The sequence below is a fragment of the Canis aureus genome, chromosome 15, assembly GCF_053574225.1.
Source record: "Canis aureus isolate CA01 chromosome 15, VMU_Caureus_v.1.0, whole genome shotgun sequence".
Classification (NCBI taxonomy): Eukaryota; Metazoa; Chordata; class Mammalia; order Carnivora; family Canidae; genus Canis; species Canis aureus.
The window spans coordinates 51,615,131-51,623,489 of NC_135625.1; the positions used below are offsets into that span (position 1 = coordinate 51,615,131).

The following is an 8,359-nucleotide window of genomic DNA, read 5'->3' on the forward strand; positions in this document are numbered from 1 at the left end:
GAGCAGGGAAGCAGGGATCAGGAGAGCTGAGAACGGATGCGTGAGGAACGGCTGGGCCTGGTGACAGTGAGACATCAGGTCCCAGGATTCACGACAGTGGTGATACGGAGCTTCCAGGCTAAGCAGACAGAACATGGGGTACTTCCAAACCGCAATGGGGAAGTTGGTCACGGGGGGGGGGGGGGGGGGGGGGCTCAAGGAGGGGAAATTCTGCCTGTCATGTTGAATTCAAGGCAGGGATGAGACTCAGTGGATTCTGGGAATCATGGCCTTTGTGTCACAGAAGATGCCCTGCCAGGGGCCTCCAGGGGGTGTTGGGGGGATGGGGGGCAGGGCGGTCACAGGTCACTGTTAAGGAAGTTGGAGCTGGATGGGAATCCAGCTGATTCCTGCCCCTCCCTGCTCTGGGAAGTGCTCTGCCGCAGATGTCTTCCTTCCCTCACTCCCTCTGTGCCTATCCCACCAAGGCTGTCACCAAAAGTAGCTGGGGGTATTTTAGAGCTGATGGGGAACTTCTACTTCCTCGCAAGGGCAAGGAATAGTCGCTCGTCGTGCCCCACCTGCTTCAGATCTAGGAGGAAAATCTGGTCATCTCCTCTCTTTGGGGCCCTGGGCTCACACAAATGCCAACTCCTGGTCCCCAGCCACGACGGTGATTCAGGCCATTTACTCAGATCCACGTTAATGAGTTTTCCTGTTGCCTAATTAGTTCACAGTGAACTCAGCCTTGGGAGAAAAGAGCTAAGAGGATTGGGGAAAGGACAGAGGGAGTCAGGTCGGAATGTTACAAGAACAGGGCAAGACTTCAGCTCCAAATGGTGTTCTCTACTCCCATCCCAAACTACTGAATGCTCCTTCCCCAGCTGCAGGGACCTCCAAAAGCAGAAAGGGAGTGTTCAGGTGAAGAAGCCCCCAGAGCCTCACACAAGATGGGAATGTGACCCTAATTGTGAGGCCCAAGAAGTGGCCAGGCCTGCCCACAACTCCATGTCATCACCAAAAAAAAAAAAAAAAAAAAAAAAAAAAACCCTTGTAATCCCCCCCCCCCCGCCCCGCCCCAGCGTTTCCACTAAAGCTGAACCCACCACCTGCTGGTGGGCATCCCCCCTCAAATGGACAGAGAGGAAGCAGATGACCCAGGGTGAGGCCCATCTGTCCCTTGGGTGCTCAAAGGTCACCGCGCCACCAGGGTGTCTGGGGTGCGGAGAGCCCCCACCACATCAGGGGTCGTCGGATATGTGCCAGCAGCGTGCACCCACTTCCTCTGCCCCCTTTGGCAGCCAAAGTCCCGACCCAAGAGCCCACGGAAAGGAGCGCTGGGCAGGACAGGGGCCCGGAGTTCTGGCGCTTGACGCCCGGCGCCGTGTCCACGGAGGCCGGTCTGCGCCCCGCAGTCCCGTGCCCGCCTCCCGAGTGGCTCCCGGGCGCGCGTGGGACCCGGAGAAGGCGCGGATGTACCGGCCGGCGCTTCCCACGCGGTCGCGCCGCCGGAGCCCCGCGCCAGGCCCGGCCTGTGCCCGCCTGGCAGCCGCAACGTAGGGGGTGTGCGTCGGGAAAGGGCGCCGCGGCGAGCGCCACCCTCCGGGGCCCGCGGACGCTCCACTAACCGGAGGCCCGATCCCCCGCCCCGCCGCGGGGCAGGGCCGGGGCAGCGGCCCCACCTCCCCGCCCGCCGAGGCCCTCCGCTGCGCCCACCTTCCCTCGCCATGCCTGGCCAGCTCCGGCCCCAGACCCCCGCACCTCTGAGGCTCTGAGCGCACCTGTCCCGGGAGCGACACCGCCCTCGCGTCGTGGAGCACTAAGAGCAGAAAACGCGTCGCCTGGCACGGGACCGGCCCCGAGCCCCAGTGTCCCTGGACGAGATACAGCGAAGCGCGGACGACCGCTCTGCAACGCCGGCGATGAGCACACCGCGTGGCCGGCACCTCAGGCGCGCGAGGACCCCAGACGCGGACAGCGTGGCCGAGCCGAGCCACCGCGCCCCATCTCCCGCAGACCCCGGCTCCGCTCACCCTCGATGGAGATGACGTGCTCCCGGATCTGGTTCTGCAGCGCCAAGTCCTCGATGCGCTCGATCAGGTCGTAGATGGCGTAGATATTGGGATGCACAGATTCGAAGCGTTGGATCTCGGCCCGGATGGCTGCCGAATTGGAGAGCGCGAACTGCTGGGGGGGCCCGCCGGCCAGCTGCTGCGAGGGGCCGCCGCCGCCCCCGGCCCCCGGCCCCGCGCCGCCGAACTGCCCGCCGCCCCCCGCGCCGCCGCCGCCACCGCCGCCGCCCCCCGGCGCCGCCAGGCTCGGCTGCTGCTGCGGGCTCTGCCCCCCGCCCGCCTGGAAGTTCATGGCTCTGGAGCCGCGGGGCCCGAGGCGGGCCCGGCCGGGGCCCGGGGCGGCGCTGCGGCGGCGGCGGTGGCGGGCGGGCGCGCGGGGCTGGCGGGGCCGGGACTACGGAGCCGGCGGCGCGGGGCTAGCGCATGAGTTCGGGGGCCGGGGGCCGAGGCCAGGAGGCACCGCCGAGCACGCTGGGGCCGCCGCTGCAGGGCGCTTCTCCGCGCCGCGATCCCGCTGCCTCGCAGCAGCCTCCAGCGGCAACAACAACGGGACCGGGAGCGCGCGGCCCGGGCCCTCCCCCCGCGTCATGCGCACGCACCGCCGCCCCCGCCAGCTCCGGCACACGCAGCCCGAGCCCCCCTCCCCGCCGCCCCCGCCCCTCCTGCGCGCCGGCCCCAGCGCCCCCGCCCCTCGCTCGCTCGCTGGCTCTGCAGCCTCCACCCCCGAGCCGCGCGCTCCAGCCCCGGCGCCCGGGCCCCTCCCACCTAGCCTTGGCCCTTCCGCCTGCTCTCCAGCCCCCACCCACACCCGCCGCGAGGGCCACCGGCTCCAAGTGGACAGCTGCTCTGGCCTCCTCCCGGCCCCGGCTGGCTCTTTCGCCGCCCTGCTCCCGTCTGGGTGGGGTGTCCGATCTTTGGGCAGTGCCCGAGCCGTGCCCGGCGCCTGAGGGTGCTGATGAACGCGGCCGATTGGCCGAGAAGGGCCGCCAGCCCAGGCACAGCTGCGCCTCACTTACGCGGTCCTGCCTTTCATGCTGCACGGGATCCCCGGTTCCCGCCCGAGATCATCCGTGGAGACCACCCTGTGCCCCAGGTGCTCTCTCTGGTCCTCCCTGGACTCTCGGCTGCGGGCTGCAGCACAGAGCCTGGAAATCTGGGTTCCCGGCTTCTATTTCCAGTTCTCCCAGGGAGCTTCATCAGCAAGGCCTTTGGAAATGGCACTGTAAGCAAAGCCCCCACTCATCTTCAGGCTTCTCCTAAAAGACTCCCCTGTGGGACTGGGGTGGTTTACTACCACTGCCCTGGACCCACTGGTACATGGGCAAAGAAGAGAGAGGAATCCAATATTATGCCTTCTTCCCCACTCATCGCATTCAAGAGATTCACCAGAGACCTCATGGCTCTCTTCATTGTCCTCAATCCCTTGCCCATCTTGTGTTCCACCCTTTCGGGGGCCAGGGAGCTACCTTTGATGTTTGCCTTTCTCTGCATCCCCATTGCCAAAGCTGCCTGCAGTCTTGCTAGCCAGCCCTCATCCTCAGCCTTTCCAAAAATGCCTAATAGAGGGCATGTGCAGAGCACTGGCCCCAGTCAGCCTTCCAGGGCTGTGCCCAGATGTCCTATGGCACAGTGGACATGTCAGTCTTTTTACACACACTTCCACTTCCCAGGCCGAGCTGATTCTTTTCCCCGCAAAGAGTTACCCCCATTTGGCTACTCACAAAACCCTGCCCAGTACCAACGCAGTCACCCAAGTGTCTTGTACCTTCCAAAGAAGGGTCTCCATAGCTCCTGACAGATTCAGGTTCTATGTACACATTTGACCTTACTGATGTCTTGTACCCTCTCTGTGTTTCATCTTCAAAATACAGTGGTTGAACGCCTGCCTTCGGCCCAGCTTGTGATCCTGGAAACCCAGGATCGAGTCCCGCGTCGGGCTCCCTGCATAGAGCCTGCTTCTCCCTCTGCCTGTGTCTCTGCCTCTCTCTGTGTCTCTCTGTCACTCATTAATAAAATCTGAAAATTTTTTAAAAATAAATAAAATAAAATACAGTGGTTGAGCAGAACACCTAGCTCTGATACTATGTAATTCTAAAAGCAATAGCTAACATCTCTTTTACATGCGTAACTAGAACTTGACAGCAAGAATCTGCACCCAGTAGCTCCCAGGAGAGATGCTGAAGGTAAAGAGCTTCTCAGATGCCTTGCCGCAGCAGCCAGAACAGATCTGTGTTAGGACCAGTGGGCTTGGGATCCCCGGGTGGTGCAGCGGTTTAGCGCCTGCCTTTGGCCCAGGGCACAATCCTGGAGACCGGGGATCGAATCCCACGTCGGGCTCCCGGTGCATGGAGCCTGCTTCTCTCTCTGCCTCTCTCTCTCTGTGTGCCTATCATAAATAAATAAAATTAAAAAAAAAAAAAAAGGACCAGTGGGCTTGTCTACATGTCTCTCTCCTATCATTCTATGAGCCATGTCAGGGCAGGGATAAGTTTACCTGTATGATTCACCATTGTATTCCCATAATCTTGCACAGTGCCTGGCATATAGTATACCTTTAACAGATGTTTCTAGAATAAACAAATGAATGGAAGGGAAGGAACTAGAGAAAAGTTAGGTCTGTATGTCATACATCTAAATTGACTTTCCCAAGGCAACGCTTAGAGTACCTGCTCCCACAGGTAAGCATGAACTATGGAAACACTAGGGTATATCACTTTTCACCAAGACTGGCCTATAAAACCCAAGACCTGAGATCTCTGTGGCCCAGAGGAAGGAAGGAAAAGCCACCAAAATTAGCTAGCCCAAGCCAGCGTGGGGCTCAAAGTCCTCTACACAGTAACACCCTAAGAACCCAGTTTCCAAGCCCAGATCTAGGTGGACAGTGTACTAATACTAGGTGAACAAATACCTACTGTGTAACAGATCCCTTACATAGCTTTCACCCGTGTTCAAAAAGCACCCAATTTCTTCCTTACAATTTCCTTATGAATTATGTTTTAGGAACAAAGAAATTAAGATTCAAAGAGGTTCAATAGCGCTCCCAAGTTTATACAGCTGATAAACACAAGACAAGAGATCAGCATTCAGGCCCGGTTCCAGTATCTATGCTTCTCACAGGGTCAAGGTGGAGGAAGGGACCAGGGAAACAGGATGACAGCCCAAGCCACTGTGGCCAGCCCTGGGGATGGGTGTCCTCAGCCAACCTAATGGGACCGCCCATGGGTACTGGGCTCTGGGCCAGAGAATCCATTTAGGGGGCCCACGGTGCCTTCTGGCGTCCACTCTGACATAAGAACAGAACTGGGTAGGGGTCACTTGAGCTCCCCGGAGCCTGCATCTGGAAACACGGGTGCTCTGACGTGTTCTCGCTGACGTTGGTTTTTGGAGTGACAGATGCCCTGGATGCCAGCGGGGGAGGTGGCGGGTCCTGCTGATGCACCCAGCCTCAGAGGGCTGGCACAACCCTTAAGCCCGCCCCCGCGGGCCCCTCAGCGACTTGCAGACACCCGGACTAGCCCGCCGATCCCGGCACGTGGGTCCGCAGGGCGGAGGGCGGGAAATGCGCACCGCGCAGGACTACAAGTCCCACAATGCTCCGGGCGACGGCGGCAGGGAAGGAGGGGGTGCCTTCAGGTGTCTGCGACCTCGGCGCCTCCCGCCCGGAAGTGCCCGAGGGTCCGCTATGGAGCTGGCGGAGCCGGGCGGTGAGTCCCCGCGCGGTGACCGCGCCCACCCCGCCGCCCCGGGCCCCAGCTGGCCCCCGCTCGCCCCGCCCCGGGTGTCCTCCCTTGGCTCCGGGGGGCGGGAAGATGGGAGGGGTGATGGAGGAATTGGGGGTTGGGAGGGCGAAGTCTCGGATACCCGGGCGGGATCTCGGGTCAGCCTGCGGACTGGGTTTGGAGAGGCTTCCAGAGGAGGCGCCGAGTCGGGCCGCCGCGGGGTGGGACTTGAGTGGACCCGCGGGGCCGAGCTGGGTGTGGGGGATGACAGCCCTCGGAAGCTCCGTATTGCCAGGGGGCGGAGACTGACGTTCGGTGTGGGGAAGCCTTCGGAAGCAGTCCCCTGGCGCGGGTGGGGTTTGGTTAAATGATAACGGGGCGGGGGTGGGGGGCGTAGAAGCCCATTTTCTTTCCCCTTGCAGAAACTTTAATGATGGAGGAGTAGATAGGCTTTGGGGTGAAATAGACGAAGGAGAAGGTAAACTTTGGGATAGTAGATGGAAGAATAGGTAGGTAAGCTTTGGGATGAAGTTTGCTGAGGGTTGAATTTAGGGGAGAGGTTGCTTAGGAGATCAGGGCCCTTACTTCGGCATAGTGTTTGAATGAATTGGGGAGATGGTTATAGACCTAGAACTCAGGTTACAAAACGTTAGGACTCGGGATTTGGTGATGGGAAGGGGCCCCTGAGGCAAGTTTGGGACCACCAGGTTTCAGAGCAGTGAGTGCCCTAGGGTGGAGCTTGGGTAAGGGGGAGGAGGAATAAGGACCTTTGGAAGAGTTTGATGGGGTGGGCTCAGGCGCCTGTTGGAATTGAAGGGGCTGCTGGTGGACGAGCCAGCCCCTCATGGGTTCTTTGTACCTCTCCAGCTCAGTAAGGTGGCAGGCAAGGCAGGTGCCATGGCCTTGATTGAAGGGGTGGGTGATGAGGTGACCATCCTTTTTGCGGTGCTTGCCTGCCTTCTGGTGCTGGCTCTCGCCTGGGTCTCCACACACACCGCGGAGGGCACCGACCCATTGCCCCAGCCATCAGGGACTCCAACACCAGCACAGCCCAGTGAAGCCATGGCGGTCACCGGCAGCATCCGAGGGGAGGCCCCAGGAGCCGAGACCCCCAGCTTGAGACACAGAGGTCAGGCTGCACAGCCAGAGCCTGGCATGGGGCTCTCAGCAACACCACCGTCGCCGGACTCCCCCCAGGAGCCCCTAGTGCTCCGGCTGAAATTCCTCAACGATTCAGAGCAGGTGGCCAGGGCCTGGCCCCACGATACCATTGGCTCCCTGAAAAGGTAAGCTGGGATGAGGACAGGAAAGACATTCTTGAGAGTGGGGTGGGAGTGACCACAGACCAGAAGGGCCACCAGAGAGATCTGAGACTCCCCCCTCCTTCTATAGATGAGGGGGAACTGAGGCCCTCACATCACACACTGTATCATTCCCCTATGGCAGGGGGGACTCCCCCTCTTTAGAGGCCACCAGCTGGGTGGTGGGTGGAGACAAGGGTGAGGGGTGGGAGTGTGGTTCTGGGCAAGGGACCAGGATTGCCTGAGGCCTGCTCTCTTACCCAGGTCCCTCTCTCCTCAGGACCCAGTTTCCTGGCCGGGAACAGCAGGTGCGGCTCATCTACCAAGGGCAGCTGCTAGGAGACGACACCCAGACCCTGGGCAGCCTTCACCTCCCGCCCAACTGCGTTCTCCACTGCCACGTGTCCACGCGAGTCGGTCCCCCACACCCCCCTTGCCCACCGGGGTCAGAGCCAGGCCCCTCCGGGCTGGAAATAGGCAGCCTGCTGCTGCCCCTCCTGCTTCTGCTGCTGCTGCTGCTCTGGTACTGCCAGATCCAGTACCGGCCCTTCTTTCCCCTGACCGCCACTCTGGGTCTGGCCGGCTTCACCCTGCTCCTCAGTCTCCTGGCCTTTGCCATGTACCGCCCGTAGTGCCTCCACGGGCTCTCGGCAGCGTTGCTGGCCCCTCTGGACCTTGCTCCCCTCGACACAGTGGGCGATGCTGTCTGCCCAGGCCCACCTCTCCGGCCTGCCTCTTCCCACTACCCTGGAGCCCAGCCCTGCGCAGCAGAGCGCTCCGGGAGTCCGCCGACGCCCCTCCCTGTGACCTCCATGGCTCTGGGCCACGTCCTGGGGCTGCTGGCTCTCAGCCCCCATTGACAGTCAGCTCCTCGGGGTCAGGCAGCTGCTGTCACTGCCTTGGCCCCCCGCAGAGCCGGGCTACACCCCTGGGCCCTTCTTAGTGTCCTGCCCGAGGACCCAGCCACCTCTAGTCCCTGATAGCTCCTTGGGCTGGTTGGAGGACCCAAGGACTGCGGGGCGCTGGGGAAGGGGAGCTGGGAGGGGCAGAGGGATTCTGTGGAACACGTGCAGATTAAATAACTGTGAAGTTTTCACTCCTGCTGTGTGTCTGGGTGTGTGGGCCTCTGGGGGTGCTGGGCGGGGACTGAGCCCTCCCGGGTGCACAGCCTTACAACGGCGAGCCGCCGACTTCCGCTCGCTCTTCGCACTAGCCTCGGCGCCCGGCCCCTTGGCCCCGCCCCCCGCCCGCGGTACCGCCCCGGCTCGGCGCGCGCAGCTTCCGGACG

The 8,359-nt window shown here is 61.7% G+C and overlaps 2 protein-coding genes and 1 long non-coding RNA gene across 8 annotated transcripts in view; 2 read left to right on the forward strand and 1 right to left on the reverse strand.

Annotated features, from left to right (window-relative positions):
* Positions 1-2,878, reverse strand: part of AGAP3 (ArfGAP with GTPase domain, ankyrin repeat and PH domain 3) — a 56,327-nt gene extending 53,449 nt beyond the window's left edge. For 4 of the 5 annotated variants that reach the window (XM_077849647.1, XM_077849646.1, XM_077849653.1 and 1 more), the window contains exon 1: positions 2,013-2,358. In XM_077849647.1, the coding sequence (XP_077705773.1) occupies positions 2,013-2,343 (331 nt within the window). In that variant the 5' untranslated portion in view covers positions 2,344-2,358. Of the gene's footprint in view, positions 1-2,012; positions 2,359-2,859 lie in introns of those variants that run through there. The other variant, XM_077849648.1, reaches the window with a different exon arrangement.
* On the forward strand, positions 2,710-4,117 carry LOC144284740 (uncharacterized). The gene is made up of 2 exons (XR_013353186.1): positions 2,710-3,273; positions 3,923-4,117. It is a non-coding gene; the product is annotated as an uncharacterized LOC144284740 (long non-coding RNA).
* A 1,455-nt stretch (positions 4,118-5,572) lies between these two features.
* On the forward strand, positions 5,573-8,167 carry TMUB1 (transmembrane and ubiquitin like domain containing 1). 2 transcript variants are annotated; one of them, XM_077849656.1, is made up of 3 exons: positions 5,573-5,755; positions 6,638-7,056; positions 7,352-8,167. In XM_077849656.1, exons 1-3 carry the CDS (start codon positions 5,642-5,644, stop codon positions 7,701-7,703), a joined length of 885 nt encoding a protein of 294 aa, XP_077705782.1. In that variant the 5' UTR covers positions 5,573-5,641; the 3' UTR covers positions 7,704-8,167. The 2 variants fall into 2 exon arrangements, with proteins under 2 accessions (XP_077705782.1, XP_077705783.1); XM_077849657.1 differs by lacking the exon at positions 5,573-5,755 and adding an exon at positions 5,895-6,122.
* The last annotated feature ends 192 nt before the right edge of the window (positions 8,168-8,359 follow it).

Excerpts from the sequence above, each read along its gene's own strand:
- TMUB1 (XM_077849656.1), top strand. The coding sequence starts at position 5,642 with ATGCTCCGGGCGACGGCGGCAGGGAAGGAGGGGGTGCCTTCAGGTGTC. Across the intron at positions 5,756-6,637 it reads GGAGCTGGCGGAGCCGGGCG|CTCAGTAAGGTGGCAGGCAA; the intron begins GTGAGTCCCCGC and ends GTACCTCTCCAG. Across the intron at positions 7,057-7,351 it reads ACCATTGGCTCCCTGAAAAG|GACCCAGTTTCCTGGCCGGG; the intron begins GTAAGCTGGGAT and ends CTCTCTCCTCAG.